Genomic DNA, 16,860 nt, shown 5'->3' with positions numbered 1-16,860 from the left:
TTCACCCACCCACATGCCTCCCTGCTGAGACTGTGTAAACTGCCTGCTGACCTCGATTCCTACTATTGTGCACTGAAGCCTGTCCTCTCTCATTTTCTCTAAGACGTTCCCCCAGGAATTTCCCCCATTTTCTCCATCACCCTCTCCTCTGTATTATTTTCACTGCGTTACCAACATATTTTAATTTCTTCCATTAAAAAAAAGCGAACACTTCCCATCCAGCTACCCTCCCATTTCTGCTTCACTTTAAAGCAAAACTTCTAAAGAGGTTTGCCTACTGTTTCCCATTCCTTTTTGCCTCTTCAATCAGGCTTTCACTCTCCACCTCTCCACTGAAACTGCCACTGTCAGCGCTTCCAGCGAGCTCCATTTTGCTGAACTTCTCTGTATGCATATTCCTTAGCCTATCTGCAGCATTTGACACAACTGATCACTCCCTCCTTGACACATTTTCTAAACATGGTGTCCTGGAAACCACTCTAGCGCTGCTCCCCACCTCCTTTTCTTCTCTTTTCCTCGTTTCTCCTTTTCACCCTTTACTCCCAGTTTGCCCCAGGACTCAGACTCAGCCCTCTCGTTTTCTCTCCATTCGTGCTCCCTTTCAGCTTTGTGACTTCAGATTCGATCTTTACCCAGATGCCTCCTAGACTCACATCTCCAGCTTCTCCATCTTCTTCCAGTCACATACATCCAACTGCCTACTGAGCATCTCCATTTGGGTACCTGAGAGGCAACTAACACTCAATATTTCCCCAGAACCAACTCAAAGTGGCAACTCTCTTCCTGGAGTCTTTTTTTTTTTTTTGCCACACCCAGGAAGGCCTGTGGCCTGTACTGAAAGTGCAGAGCTCTAACCACTGAACTGCCAGGGAATTCCCCTCGAGTCATTCTTAAGTCATCTTTTGACTCATCTCTCCTCCCACATCCAAATCTGTCAGCAATACCTTCAAAGTAATGTCCAGTCAGACTGCTTACTCCCACCACCACCCATACAAACACCCCACTTTCCCCCTCACTCCAAGACTACAAGTACCAGCTCCCACCCTTACCCCACTCCAGTTCTCTCTCCACACCTCAGATTTGCTAGATAGAGCACAGATTTAAAAGTGCCTTCCTGTTTAAAAAAATAACTTGGAAGGAGCAAATAATTTGAAATCAGTCACATTTCAATAGGGAAATGTTTCCATAGAACACAAGGTTTGGTGATCCAGCAATTAAGAACCTGCCTTGCAATGCAGGAGATGTGGGTTCGCTCCCTAGTCAGGGAACTAAGATCCCACATGCCAAGGAGCAACTAGAGAACCCACAAGCTGCAACTAGAGACGCCTACGTGCAGCAACTACTGAAGCCTGCATGCTCTGGAGCCTGCATAACACAACTAAAGACTCCACGCACCACAACAAAAGATCTTGCATCTTGTAACTAAGACCCAACACAGCCAAGATAAATAAATAAAAGAAATAAAGTTGTTTAAACCTATCATTCTATATGTTGAAAAATCTATTTTAAAAAAAGAGAAAAAAAAAAAAAAAGAGAGAGTGAACACTAGGCCAGAGCTCCCAACCTTCTCCCCCTCCTAGAAATCACAGGAAAGTGTTTTAAATAGCACTGCACACTGTGGTCAACAGAAGAGACTGCTATGGCAAAAAGCACACAATATTGTAAATTAACTATACTTCAATAAATAAATAATAAAGAAAACATAAATAAATAAAAATAAAGATCTCATTTCCCAACCTCCCTTGTAGCTACATGAGGCCATGTGATTAGGTTTTGGCAAATGTGAGCAGAAGAAACATATGCAGTTTTTGGTCATGCCCTTAAAGGAAAGGAGACTAGATAAACATGGAGACAGAAGGCACTGGGGTCGCAGAGCTGTCCTGCCAGCTGGAGGCTCTAGTATCCACTGATGACTGGCTTTTCCTGGTTAAAGGTGGAATTCTCCTTGGTACTGATGCTGCAATAGGAATGCTAGTTGGATTTGTTACAACATTATTCTTGGCTAAAAGACAAAGTCCTAAACGGCTCAACAAGGCCAGGCATTCTTACTGGAGAGTAGGTATTCCCTTACCTTTCGAGCCCTGGGGTGGGGCTCACCTTATGCATGGTGTGGGGTTGCTGTGATCAGCTTCACATCTGGAAAACTTTGGGAGTTCACAATGCATTGTACCAGACATTTAGACATAGCAGATTATTTAATCTTCACAATAACTTTGAAGCAGATGAAAGACTTTCGAAGTAAAATGCAATCAATATTTCCAGCAATTCCCGGGAATTCTTTTTTTTTTTAATTTTTGTCAGCAGTGGGTGTTAGGGTCTTAATTACAGCACACAGGATCTTTAGTTGCAGCATGTGGGATCTAGTTCACTGACCAGGGATGGAATCCGGGCCCCCTGCATTGGGAGCGCAGAGTTTTAGCCAGTGGACCACTAGGGAAGTCCCTCTGAAGAACTCTTGGATTGACTGGTGAGTGGGAGGAAGCATTGAAATGCAGATGAGATGAGCATGGTGGATAAAGTCCAGAACAACTGTTATGGGAAGGGCTGTCTTTGGAGAAGCCACAACAGCCGAGGGACTCAATTGATTTCTCTTCAGGAACACATGCAGATTGCTGACTGACCTATGGGATAGATGGCATTCAGTGTCCTCACAGGAGGCCGACAGTCATTTCTATGTGTTGTAGTTTACAGCTGATTTGGTTATGTGTGCGCGCGCACGTGCGTGTGTGTGCATGTGTGTGTGTGTGTGTGTGTGTGTGTGTGTGTGTGTTGGAAGGAGGGCAAAGTCTTCCCAAAGCTAGGAAGACTTTTTAAAAATAATTATATGGATAACTTCTCTATGTGGAAAAAATCCCAGGGGAAATACTTTTAGGACTATAACTGTTGAAACCAAGTTTCTTACCTGAAAAAAATTATACTAACCTATAATAGAAAGTCTTCAGAAACAGACTCCAAACAGCAGTAGTAACTCAATGTGTCTAACTAAATAAATTTTAACAGCCTTTCTTGTGAGTATGTGGCTTTGGAGCTTATATAGTTGATGGGGGCACAAATTTTGACAATCGAAAAACAGCACTATGTTAAACAACATGGAACTGAACATTATTTTTCATACAAACTTAAAAGCACATTGTATTTCCTTCCCGACCACTTACCCACTTGCTTCGAGAGAGATAAGCTTCATCTGAATTATTACATCTGATTGATGATTGTCATTATCATTTATAACTTTATTGCTACTCCTGTCAGGCATTCCTTTGGAAAAGGAGTATGGATTCATTCCATATTCTATAGATGATAAGATAAAGTTAAGCATGTATCTGCTGATATTTTTTAACATGACTTGTTTTTTTTTTTTTTTTTGACCTGTGTTTATACTTCAGTTCAGTCACTCAGTCGTGTCCGACTCTTTGAGATCCCATGGACTGCAGCACTCCTGGCCTCCTTGTGTTTATACTTATAAGCGTCTCTTAATAGTAGGCTTCCCTGGTGGTTCAGATGGTAAAGAATCTGTCTGCAATGCAGGAAACCCGTGTTCAGTGCCCCGGTTGGGAAGATCCCCTGGAGAAGGAAATGGCAACCCACTCCAGTATTCTGGCCTGGAGAATTGCATGGACAGAGGAACCTGGCAGGGTACAGTCCATGGAATCACAAAGAGTTGGATACAACTGAGCGACTATCACTCACTCAAACTACTACAAGCTTTGTGACATTGGGCAATTCACTTCCGTAACTGAGCCTAGTTTCCTCATCTGTGCATAGGAACAGTAATTCTAAGTCACAGATTTCTTTTCTCTCTTGTTCTCCAAAACCTGCTTCTTTTTTCAAAGGCTATCTCAAATCACGCCTCCCCCGCCCCCAGTCTCCTAACTAGCCTTTTAATAATAGTGTAAATTCCAAAACTCTGTCCCTTAAAATCCAGACTGAGAAAAAAAAAATGCAGACTGAGATGCCAAACTTACCAATTCTAATAACCCTCTCTGGCAATAATCTGCCAGGAACGAGTAAAGGCTGCCCTCTTCAGATGGCCTTGGGGCCCATCTGGACTGCTTTGCTCACAGGATACCTGCCTGGCCCCACAGCTTCTGGTTCAGCGATCTCTATAATCTTCAGCGATCTCTGACTGGTTGGTCTGCAGTCAGACGAAGCTGACTGCTGGAGCAGTGCTGAGGGGAATGGTTGACAATTTTTTAATAAATTCAGTGAGAAATCAATATAAATGTTTAGTCTTCTATCCAATTCACAGTGTTGATAGTGATCATCAAGAAAAAAACTAAAAATGACCAAAAGAGAATAGAGAAAACTTGGATCTGCAAAAGTTGACGATGCATTGATGGAAAGAATGGCCATACCCATACCAACAAAATCTTATGACAGAAGAAGATATGGTTAGTAAAACTGAGAAGTAGCCAGACCCCAGTCCACAGATCAAATCTTTTCAAAATACAAACAGATCTCTTAGTAGTCAGAAACAAAACAAAAATGCCCAATATATGTTGATTCCATGAGGGATCCTGTCTAGTACAGTAAAACAAGAAAAAGTGTTAAGATCTGAACAGACAGATGTTCTGTTATTTACAGACAATATGACTGTCAACAAAGAAAAGGAAATTGATTCTAAAAGCCACTGGAAACCTTATGATTTCAGTATTGGCAGATATGAGTTCAATACAAAAAAATTCAAATGTGTTTCCTTTAAACACCAACATCAAATATGTGATTTCCAAAGATACCATTTACAATAGCAACCAAGGTGCCTTGGAATAAATCCCTCCTGAAATTATACAAGATCTTTATGAAGAAAACCATAAATTGCTATTGAAATTCATAAAATAAGACTTACATAAATAAGGAATCCTGGAGGGTCATAAATGGGGAGATTCAGTATTATAATATCACAATTCTGTATAAATGCAATGTAAACCCAATTAAAATTCCCAAAAGTGGTTTCCTGGAATTTACTAAGCTGGTTCTAAAATTTATACAGAGGATCCAAATATAGCTGAGACAACCTCAAAGAAAAAAGAGAAGGAAGAATGTTTCCCATTTAAAAAAAGAAACTAGAGTTAGGCTTCACTTTAAAAACAGGAAGATCTGGGCACAGTGGGAGCAGTAATTAGCTGGAGTTGACTATCAACTGCCCCTTCAGATAGACTATGCGCCCTCCAACTCCCCCATTTCTTTATTTAAAGTACCTGCCTTGTAGATAAATGATTGTGTGCTAATTACCTGGGGTGTGGAGTTAGGGTAAGAGGAACAAAAGAAATTATTAAAAAGGAATAGGTTCTAGGACCTTCCTGGAAGTCCAGTGGTTAAGACTTCACCTTCTAATCCTTTGGGTGCAGGGTCTGATCCCTGAGAGGGAAGCTAAGATCCCACATGCCACATGTTTGCCAAAAAACCAAACATTAAAAAAAAGAAAAAGAAAATACGCAGTGTTGTAACAGATTCAATAGTTTTTTTTTTTAATGATCCACATCCAAAAAAAAAAAAACTTAAAATAAAATACATAAGTTCTGTTTGGTTATGTAAATATCCTCACTATGAAAAAGATATGAGCAGGCGAGCAAAAAGAATAAAAGAGTGGAGTGTGTGAATCTAAGATTTTGATACTTCTGTTTAATGATCCCAATAGGTATGATCCTGGGCATTTGGGGCAGAGAAGGGATGGAGGAAATCAGGTCAGGAGTTATAAACTGAAGGAATTGGAAGGTCCAAATAGCACAAGAGTTGGAGATGCTGGCTTCCTGAGACCAATACTGGAAGTGGAGTAAAGGGAACGCTCTTAAAGAACTCACAGGGATTCTCAGATGCTAAGTAAAACTGCAAGAGAAATAGGAAAGAATCCAATACTGGCAGAAAGGAAGAATAACCTTTTCTGGAAACCCACTGTGAACTAACCTCTTTGACACAGATTATCTCCTAGAAACCCCGCATTAGTCCTCTGAGAGTAGATATTAATATACCCTTTGCTATGAATGAGCAAATTGAGCTATGAAAAGCAAGGTCACTGTCCCCAGGTGACAAAGCTGAGATTGGAAGCAGTCAGATACAAACTAGGGTCTCCCTGACTCCACAAATCATCTTTTTTTTCACTAAACCCAGAAAGATCACTGAAATACAAGCAGTTATGGTAAAGAAAACAAGATGACAAAAGATATTAAACCGATTGCCTTCAAGCTCTCAAATTATATCACTGCTTCCAAATACGAGATGAGACAGAACAGGGAGGAATAACAGATTGTGTCCAGTGCTTGCTTTAGTTAGGGAATCTGTATGAAGGAGGTTTTCTAGGGAGTATAATCGAAAGAGTCCTTTTTCCATAATGTTAGAAGCAAAAAAGCGGAAGAAATACAAGCCACCTTCGAGTGGGGCTGCCTGTTAACTCTGCCACTTGGCCAAGTGATTTAACTCCTATCTCCAAGCCCCTGCTTCCTATAAAATGGGTGTACTTATAATACCGTTTTGGAAGGTTCCATGTGATAAAGCTTGCAATGTGCTTATAACAATATTGGACACTTAAGCCCTCAATATAATTGCCATCACGAATATGATGGAGGTCTTTTTTAAAAAAATGCAATGTGACTTACTTGCAAGTGTCTCAAAAAATGAGTGACGGATAGAGGCGTAGTGTGATAAGGAATAGCAAAATTTTAATGGTAGAAAGTTAAAACAGTTTAAATGTTAAAGGTAAAATGTTCGCCGCAAAATTCTACTTTCTTCGTGTTTGAAAATGTCCATAATCCAGTGTTGCAAAAATTATGCATTGTGATCTGCTTTGGGAGGAGGGAGAGCTAACTTTTGTCTGGTTTTTTTTTTTTTTTTAAATAGAAAAGGTACAAAAATGAAAACAAAATGGGCGAAATCTTCCTCAACTCTGTCCCGCCTTCGGACTGTGGGCCGTTAGCAAACCCACTTGAATGAAATCATCGAGGACCGCTTGCGAAACACCAAATCCTCGAGAGCGAGGGCAAAGCTGCCAAACCCTCGCGACGGACAGGGACGCGCTCCAAGATCCCCATCCTGCTTCGGAGCCGAGGAGGTGGGGTTGGAGCGAGCACTAGCGGAAACGCGGTCCAGCCTTTACCAGGGGGTTCCCGGCCCGCAGCCGCAGGCCGCCCGAGTGCCTCAAGTAAATACTTTGGAGGGGCGGGGAAGAGAAGCATCGAATTTCAAAAAAAAAAAAAAAAAGCCCAAACCCCCACAGCCCCGGGCGGGCGGGCGCGCGCGATGGGCGCACTTTGGCTGCGGGAGCGAGTGGAGGATGCTGGGAAGGAGGTAAAATGGCCACCGGCGGCGGCGCGGAGGAGGAGAGGAAGCGGGGGCGGCCGCAGCTCCTGGGCCCCGCGCGCCCGTCGACCAGAGCCGAGGAGGCCGAGGGCGGCCGCGAGAAGATGGGCTGGGCCCAAGTGGTGAAGAACCTGGCCGAGAAGAAAGGCGAGTTCCGTGAGTCGCGGCCGCCGCGGCGGGAGGAAGAGAGCGGCAGCGGCGCGGGAGGCGGACTCGCCGCTCCCGCGGGTCTGGCGGCGCCGAGTCTCGGCGACTTCCCCCCAGCCGGCCGCGGGGACCCGAAGGGCCGCCGGAGAGACCCAGCCGGAGAGGTGGCGGACTCCCGCAAGAAAAAGGGTGCAGCCGAGGCGGGCAGGAGGAAGAAGGCTGAGGCGGCAGCCATGGCGACCCCGGCGAGGCCCGACGCGGCCGAGGACGCAGCCGACCGGCCCCCCCTTGACGAGCAGGCTACGGCGGCTGGCCCCGCTGCAGGCCCTGGTAAGGGCCGCTTCCTCGTGCGCATCTGTTTCCAGGGAGACGAGGGCGCCTGCCCAACCAGGGACTTCGTAGTGGGCGCGCTCATCTTGCGCTCCATCGGCATGGACCCGAGCGACATCTACGCAGTCATTCAGATCCCAGGCAGCCGCGAGTTCGACGTGAGCTTCCGTTCGGCGGAGAAGCTAGCCCTGTTCCTGCGCGTCTACGAGGAGAAGCGCGAGCAGGAGGACTGCTGGGAGAACTTTGTGGTGCTGGGGCGGAGCAAGTCCAGCTTGAAGACGCTCTTCATTCTCTTCCGGAACGAGACGGTGGACGTGGAGGACATAGTGACCTGGCTCAAACGCCACTGCGATGTGCTGGCCGTGCCCGTGAAAGTGACCGACAGGTTTGGGATCTGGACCGGGGAGTACAAGTGCGAGATCGAGCTGCGCCAGGGGGAGGGAGGAGTCAGGCACCTGCCGGGAGCCTTTTTCCTGGGGGCCGAGAGGGGCTACAGCTGGTACAAGGGGCAGCCCAAGACGTGCTTTAAATGTGGTTCCCGGACCCACATGAGCGGCAGCTGCACACAGGACAGGTGCTTCAGGTGCGGGGAGGAGGGGCACCTGAGCCCTTACTGCCGGAAGGGCATCGTGTGTAACCTCTGTGGCAAGCGAGGACACGCCTTTGCCCAGTGTCCCAAAGCGGTTCACAATTCCGTGGGAGCTCAGCTAACCGGCGTGGCCGGGCACTGAACACCCGCCTTCCAACCAGGGTGAACACAGAGCCAGCTTACCCCTCTTAAGTGCCAAAACTTTTTTTTAAACCATTTTTTATAGTTTTTTGAAGGAGATCTTCTTAAACCTACAAGAGACATCTCACTCTGCCTTCCTAAATCGAGTTTACTCCTTTTGGCCTTTCCTGAATTTGGTGACTCTGTCATCAGTAATGACTACCGAGAACTGTAGTGTGCAGATACGTTGCCCTGCCCTTTTTTACATTTTATTTTCATTTTTGTATTCGGAGACCTTTTTTTTTTTTCTGGTACTTTTTTACTTCCTACGCCGTGTCTTCTCCCTTGGTTTTTACCCTTGGAGCTGCCTTGCTCATCTTTATGCCCCAGTGCTAGGCAGGGGCCCAGCACATGGTAGGCACTCCATCATTGTTTGTTGAATTGAGAACATCGTTGACTCTGGCTTCTGTCAGGGTGTTTATCTTTTGCAGTTCATCCCCGTTCCCTTTTAATTTGCTGCTTCTAATCTGTGTGGTCTTGAGAATTTTGTGAAACCAGTGTTGTTAGAAGTGTATGTAACCTGAGTCAATAAGCTCTGAATGGTGGCCACGGGCCTCTCCTATGGCATTAGAATGCATGGACTTTGTGACAGCGCTTTCAGTGGCTCAGAAGCCATTCTCACAGAATCATGGAATCTAGTTTTCCTGCTGGAAAGGACCTAAAAGTTGGTTAAGACCAATCCCCTGGTTTTCCAACAGATGAAACAGTACCAGAGAGGTTAGATGACTGGGTCGAAATCACATAGCTGTCTGGTGCCAGAGCTAGCCTAGAGTAGAGTTCCCTGACCCCAAGCCCGGTGCTCATTCCACTACCTCTCACACTTCACAACATTTTCCTCAACACTTGAGGGCCCAGAAAGTCTGCTCTTTCCAGAATAATGAGCCCAGGGAAATGCTAAGACATCATCTGGGGGAGGAAGCAGAAGATTTGGTAGGGGCTTCAGAACACTTGGGAGATATGGAAGGGACAAAGGAACACAATCCAGGGTGCACTCTGATGCCCAGGGTACCACATCTGGACTAAAGTGGCCCAGGTCTTTGTGACCTTTCCCCTCCCCAGCCATCAGTGAGAAGTAGAAGCCCTCCTGAGTAAAGAAAGGTTTACATTTGCACCTTAGCCTCAGTAGCTAGAGCCCCTAGAGAAGCAGCTAACTGGAGCTCATCTGCAACCTCCTGGCTCACAGGAGAAAATGGAATTCTAAGTGAGCTGTTAACTCTAAAATGTACTTGTTAAATAGGCCAAGCGAGAGAGCATTGGGTCTACTAAGTGTTACCGAGTTAAAGTAGAAAAGACAGTACACTGCTTTTCTTACAGTTTTTGTCTTTCCTTTATGTTTTGCTATTTCCTTGTGGCTTAGAATGTAAAATCGATTGTTTAAAGTTTTGTTCTGAATAAATATTTATCTTTTGTATTGCTAATGCTGCTGCACTATTTCCTTTCAAAATGTTGGCTGCATAGGTTCACAGACCCTAGTTCAACCAAGGCTTGCCACACACCATTTGTTTACCTTGCAAATACATGTCTAGCTCCACAGGCAGCATTTTACACCTACTATGTTGTCCCCTGATGCGGAGAAAGACTGAAGGCAAAAGGAGAAGGGGGCAGCAGAGGAGGACATGGTTAGATAGCATCACTGACTCAATGAACAATAATTTGAGGGAACTCCAGGAGAGAGTGGAGGACAGAGGAGCCTGGTGTGCTGTGACTGAACAACAACAAATGTTGTCCCAGCCCCTTGGGAGTTGTTACCTAAACCTCTGCATCAGAATCACTTAGTATATGAAACTAAAATGTTAAGTCTTAACTCAGCTCCAAGGAATCAGAATAAAAAATTCTGACTCCTGATCAGAATCAGGAGTGAGTGGAAATATATTTAATAAGCACCCCAAGCAACTCTTGATGGGCAGCCAAGTTTGAGACCACAGTTCTGAACAGTACTAACAGGAATGAGGGGGACTCTGCCCTCTGGAGGTTACAAACCAGTGGGATAGACAAGGTAAGGTGTCAATTTCATCATCTTACAGTTATTGTAGTTGTACTGAATTCGATACAGATTGTTCATGGGCTTAAAAATAAAATCCTGTCTCTTCCAGCCATAAGGGAGGAAGAAAGTCCAGGAAACTTCCCATAGAACGCCTCCAAGCCTCCCTGGAGACTCTAGACACAACCTTCTGAAGGAATTTCTGTCTCTGAGATGATGAGATGATCTGATCCTAAGAATTAACGTTCCCAGCGTATTGATTCTCGGACTCAGTGATTTGAGGGTATTTCCAGAGCTGATCTGGTGTAGTTGAGGCCTGGATGGCTTTTGGGAATCATGGGTTTCAGAGCCAGCTCAGCCCTTCTCCTTTCCCTCCCTTTCTCCCAAGGCAAACACACTCTTCCCTCCTCCATCCCTCCCTCCCTCTGTCCTCTCTCTCCCCCCTCTTCTACTCTGCCACAGGTTTCCCTCCCTCACAGTGCTGGAGGCCTGTTGGGGGTAAAAGCCTGCATTCATCATAGTCCCCTCCCCCTTCCTCCTAGCAGGCTCTGGGCCAAGGAGCCTCTTTGGAAGGAATCTTCCCTCTCTCTGCCCCTCCCCGCTAACTGCTAACTGGAGGGAGCAGAGGAACAAACTGTTTCCCTGCCCATGCTCTCCCCTCCACCCCCCACCAGCATCTGCTCCAGGGCCTCCTGCCTGGACTGGGCCATGGGCTGGAACAGAACAAACCTCCCCCGACTTCCTCTCCTGATCTAACAGTCCCCAAATTAACAATCCCTCACTGTTCATGGGCTCCTGGGGAGGGTGTCCAGATCCCCAGACTGAGGCTGATGGGCTAGCTGATTTTCATTTCTTCAACTTTCAACAGTACTGAAGGCCATTAGCGCAAGGCCCCAAACAAGGTGCTTTTATACACCTGTGAATAAGACAGTGCACTTGCAGAGGGAGCTACAGATAAGAAATAAGCAACTTTTAAAATAATATTAAGTATTTTTTAATGTTCTAAAAGTATAGAGTTGCCTCAGGGACAGGTCTGGCAGAAGACATGATGATGTCTGGACTGAAACCTGCAAGATGAAGAAGAGTCAGGTGAAGAAGGAAGAGAGATTCAGGCAACAGAAGCAGTCTATGCAAAGGCCTGGAGACTAGAACACAAGGTGTGTTCAGGCTGGCTGGAGAGTCGCAGGAAGATGTGGTTGGGAAATGGCCCAGAGGAAGTGACACAGGGCTTGTCAGTGTTAGAAGAGGCTTGATTTTGTCCTAACACCGTCCACTCTGGCCTCCTTCATTCTGTTCATTTAACACACCAACTCTTTCAAGGCAATGGATTACAGCAAACTAGTCAAGTCCTTTGGGGCTGAATTCTAGAGTCCTGCAAATATAGTTATAATCTGTAATTATACACTGAAAGAAACATACAGAGTGATATGTTTAATAAGGAATATTGATCTGTTCTTGGGGATGAGGGATACCTTCCCAGACAAAATGTTTGAACTGAGATCAAAAGACTATATAAGGAGTTAATTGAGAGATGGGGTTGGAGATTAAGTGGCATAAGGGTATGAGCCTAGGTTTCCATTAGGATGACAAGTATGACAAGCCTATAGTGGAAGGAGGCATGGCAGATTCTAGAAATCAAATGAAGTCCAGTGTTTAGACACACACCACTCTAGGCATTGAGGAAAGTGATGGGCTCTGGGCTGGATATTAGGAAGAATTCCTATAACACCACAGAAATGACCTACCAGGGGAGCTACTACCTCTCACAGAAAGGAGCCAGGAGGCCATCACTGAAAAGATTGAAAAGCTGCTACCCAAGGACAAGACGTCACTGCCAAGTGCTACTGCTAGAGCAGTGAAATGTCAAGACTTGAAGCCAGAAACCATATCCTAGAGTCTCCACAACCTTACTTCCAGGCAAAAACAGCCGACATTGTTTGACTTCTGCCTATTTCCACCTTCTAAACCTCATGCTAGCATACCTAATTGTTGGAGCCCTAGCTTCAATGGAATCAGGAAATGCTTTCGCTTTGCAGCACGTGTAGTACAGAAGGCACATAAATAGCAGGAATGGGAGCTATCTGCTTTCCAACCACACCTGGCACAACCAGTGTGGCAATAATGCAGAGAGGGGGCAGGGGGTGATGGTGCAAAATAAGACTGCAGATCTCTTGGGGAGGTCTGGTCAGCCACATTTAGAATTTGAGTCTAAGAATGATGAGGTGCCATTGAAAGATTTTTGAACAAGGAAGTGACATGTTCAGGGTCATATTTTTAAAAGACCAGCCAGGATACTTTGTAGAGAATGGGACAGAGGGAAGCCCAAGTGTAAAAAAGTCCACCAAGGTGACAGATCAGGGTACCTTGGACCCGGATGATGCAAACAGAGAAAAGCAGGCAGGATAAAGAGATTTCTAGAAGTTGTTAAGTCAACAAGACTTAGACGTGGGCTGGAGGAGAAGTAAGTATCAAAGATGACACCCAAGCTTACAGCCTCTGCACTTGGATAGATAGTGAGGCCATTCCCTGAGATGGAGAACAGAGGAGAAAATCCAAGTTTCGGATGAAGGTCTTGAGTCTGATTTTGGCTTTGTTGAGCTTGAGGTCTCTGTAGAGGATGTCTAAAAAGTGTGGAACGTGTGGTTCAATATCCATAGGTCTTAAATTCTAGCAAGATCTCCAGGTTGAGAAATAAACACAAATGTCCTATAGCAATGATTTTCAAACTACCCACATTCCACAGGTCATACATTTTACATTGCAGCCATCCAACATATACATGTGTATACTTACATATAAATGAAAAAGTTTGTATATAGAAAGAAATAATATTACCTCTGTGGGTGGCGGTGCACTCGTATCTTTTATTGCTTCATTCTTTTATAAATGCTTACATGACCCACAGATTGATTGAATGGGTGCCCATTGGATTGAATAACATAGAGGTCATTGGTGAAGGCATTTTAGAGTGTTGTGAGAAAGAGGTGGACTAAGGAACTAATAATCTTCCTATAATGCAGTCTAGCGTTCTACCCTGTTGCTCTTGGAGTCAGCCTAGCACACAACTCCTTTTCCAAAAGGCTTCCGGGCCCCTTTGGAACCTTGTTCTCAGCTAGAGTGCCCATTACCTTACTCTTTGTCAACTCCAGGTATGACTGGCAAAGAGCTACCAGGAGTTAAGTATGGAGTGGTACGGGAGGAAGCTAAGGGTGACCAGGGGTCTCATCAAACCAAGTTGAAGGTAGAGTTCCATGAGAGCGTTAGCCTTGGGCAAAGCCAGTGGATCAATACAGCACCACTTGCTGGCTTGTCAGCATGACTAAGAATATTTGGGGGAGGATATGTTTTGCGAAAGTAAACAGATACATTATGGAGGAGAATGCAAACTTTGTAGAGTTGTAAAATAAAACATGGACCAACATCTTTGGAAAGCGGTTTGTTTGGCACTATAAAAACTTTAAATTCACATAATCTTTAACACAACAGTCATTTATAGAAGATGAATCTATAGCTAAACTTGGACACAAAGATGTTATGTATCATGATGTTCACTGATGCATTACTTGGGGTACCAAGGACTGGAAACAACCTGATTATCAATTACCTATCAATAGTAATTAGATAGGCTATGGTACATTCAAATAGTGTAACACTATGAAGTTGTTAAAAGGAAGAGCTATTAAAGACCACCTAAGACACATTTTAAAGTGAACAAAGCAAGATATGGTGTGCTTCTGTTTACATTTCAATTTTACTTTTTTCAGCTTTGTTGAGGTATAATTGACAAAATTGAAAGTTATTTAAAGTGTACAATATGATAACTGATACACATATTACATGTTAAAATGATGGAATAAATATATACACATGCTTATTTATGTATAGAATAATCTGGAAGGATATTAGTGAAATTGATAACTATTGTAGCTTCTGAGAAGAACCTGCTATTTAGGATTTGGGATGGAAGGAAAACATTTTCCACAGTATATCCCTGGTAGGGGCTGTGGGGGGTTGTTTCTATTTCATGTATTATCGCTGGCAAAAAAAAAAAAATTAACAAAATGCAAAAGGCAACACAAGACTTGAAATTCCTGTGGACTCCTTAGAAACAGGAGTCCATTTTCTCTCACTTTAAAAATAAGACATTTTGATATGAAAGTTTAAGACTCTAGAGCAGCTGACTCACTGGTCTCCCTACTTCCAAGCTTCGCCTCCTTCCACCCAGGAAAACTGTCCCCCAGGTGAAATTTGATCACAGTAAGGCCCAGCTTAAGGACCTTCAAAGATTCTGTGTCCTGTGTTGGGGGGGTGCCACAGGCCTTGCCTGGCTGCCCAGCCTCCTCTGGGCCTCCCCCGCTCCCCCTGGCTGGGCTCCCAACAATCATTCCAGGAATTCACCCTTCTAGACCCATGGTTAACCCTTTGCCTTCCCTGGTGCTCAGCTCTAATGCCACTTGCTAACAACAGCCTTCCCTAACCTAGACCAAACTCTCTTACACTCTCCCCTCCTTTTTGTGGTCACTGCAGGTACAATATGTTTATTTATGCTGTGGTTTGATTAATATCTGTGTTGAGTTCCCAGAGGGCAAAGAACATGACTTTTTTTTTTGCCCTTGGTTTTAGTTCCAACATTGTGTACTGTACCTGGCATATAGTAAAAGCCCAATAAATATTTATTGCATGGATAATCTAGAGATTACTTAGCTACAGTTAAGTACAGATCAGGATATGTACCTCCTTATCCTTTTTTTTTCTTTTATTAAATTGAAGTATAGTTGATTTACAGTGTTGTTAGTTTCAGTTGTACAGCAAAATGACTTTAGTTTTACATACACATATATTCTTTTTCAGATTATTTTCCATTATAGGTTATTATAAGATACTGAATGTACTTCCCTGTACAGTAGGTCCTTGTTTATGTTATATACAGTAGTCTGTAATCTTCCTTGTTCTATGTACATGACATTCAAAATATCCCTTAGCACACCTGTTACTGACTCTACTGAATAAGGGCTTATTCATTCATCTTTAAAAAGCAAATTCAAATTTTGAGATTAACAAATACACACTACTATATATAAAACAGACAACAAGGACCTACTGTGCAGCATGAGGGGTAGTAAACAATAACTTATAATAACCTACAATGGAAAAGAATCTGAAAGGTTTTCCATATACATAATATGTAATTGAATTCTTTGCTGTATATCTGAATCACTATAAATCAACTACATTTCAATTTTAAAATAATAATAATTTTTTTTTTAAAGCAATTCACTCCTTTGGTCTTCTTGCCTTTGGTAAGCCTGAAGGTCAGACCATTCTCCCCATTCCTCTGAAGGCATATCATTGAAACTTAGCCTGCATGGCTCCCACACTGTGAGGCCCAGTGCATTGTGAATGCCTAGCTTTAACAAAACACTTCCTTACCCATGGCAAGAGTAGCTCTGGCCCTGAGCCCTGCCCCTCCTCAGGGGGTGGGGTGGGAAACTGTGGGCTCAAGAGGAGCTGCCCACCCAGAGTCTGTGCCCTCCTTTTACAGACCATTCTCTGAGGCCTCATAAGTCCCTTCCAAAATATCCCTACACTCATTTAGAGCCTCTGTGGGCCTCATCCCTGGGTTCATCTCAGCTGAGGGCAGTGCAGCCTGAGGCTTAGGTCTCAGAGTAGCTGTTTGTAAGAGTCAGATGGATGTGGGGGCTGGGGGGATTGCTCATGCATGCTGGGCCCCTCGCTGATGGGGTGGGAGGTAGCAGGACAAGGGTTAGAAACAGGATCCGGTGGGCAGCCCTCCCTGGGCAGACACATCCCGGCTCTGATCTTCAAGGGTCCTGGAATTTTAACTTGAACCTGGCCCTTCCAGGTGGTGGTGAAAATAGATCCAACAAGGAGGAGAAGATACCATATTTAACACATTAAATTGATGGATCACTTCTCACTATAGAGACACATGGTATATGGGCCTCCAGTCACACATTTGTCCTGGGCACTACAAATGTCCCTGTTTGGTGGTGTCATTTCTTAGCTCAGACAAGCCATTTCCTTACCAGCAAAGTAGATTTAATGGTAACTGCCTTATCAGGGCTGATAAGAAATTGAAATAAAAATTCATATAAAGGGTTTGGCAGAGTGCCAGGTCCTCAGTAAACAGTAGCTATCATCGTTATTTTTTCCTTTTTGTCCTCTGGCTATCATCTCCCATGATTCTTTTTTTTTTTTTCTCCATCTCCCAAGATTTTCTAGGTGATATCCAAACTGGTTTCTTATGTAAGATTTCCACACTGCTCTTTCCTCCTCCCTCGTTACCTACGAAATGATAACCTCCTATTCTCTCCACTTAGTC

General features: G+C 44.2%; 1 protein-coding gene across 1 annotated transcript; it reads left to right on the top strand.

Moving 5' to 3' along the window:
• The first annotated feature begins 6,988 nt into the window (after positions 1–6,988).
• On the top strand, positions 6,989–9,954 carry ZCCHC3 (zinc finger CCHC-type containing 3). Its single transcript, XM_043883110.1, has one exon. The coding sequence runs from the start codon at positions 7,284–7,286 to the stop codon at positions 8,496–8,498; it is 1,215 nt and encodes a 404-aa protein (XP_043739045.1). The 5' UTR covers positions 6,989–7,283; the 3' UTR covers positions 8,499–9,954.
• The last annotated feature ends 6,906 nt before the right edge of the window (positions 9,955–16,860 follow it).

This window comes from Cervus elaphus, chromosome 23 (genome assembly GCF_910594005.1).
Source record: "Cervus elaphus chromosome 23, mCerEla1.1, whole genome shotgun sequence".
NCBI classification, from domain to species: domain Eukaryota; kingdom Metazoa; phylum Chordata; class Mammalia; order Artiodactyla; family Cervidae; genus Cervus; species Cervus elaphus.
This window is presented reverse-complemented; position numbering and strand designations above follow the sequence as displayed.

Coding starts and splice junctions, on each gene's coding strand:
- ZCCHC3 (XM_043883110.1), top strand. CDS start 7,284: ATGGCCACCGGCGGCGGCGCGGAGGAGGAGAGGAAGCGGGGGCGGCCG.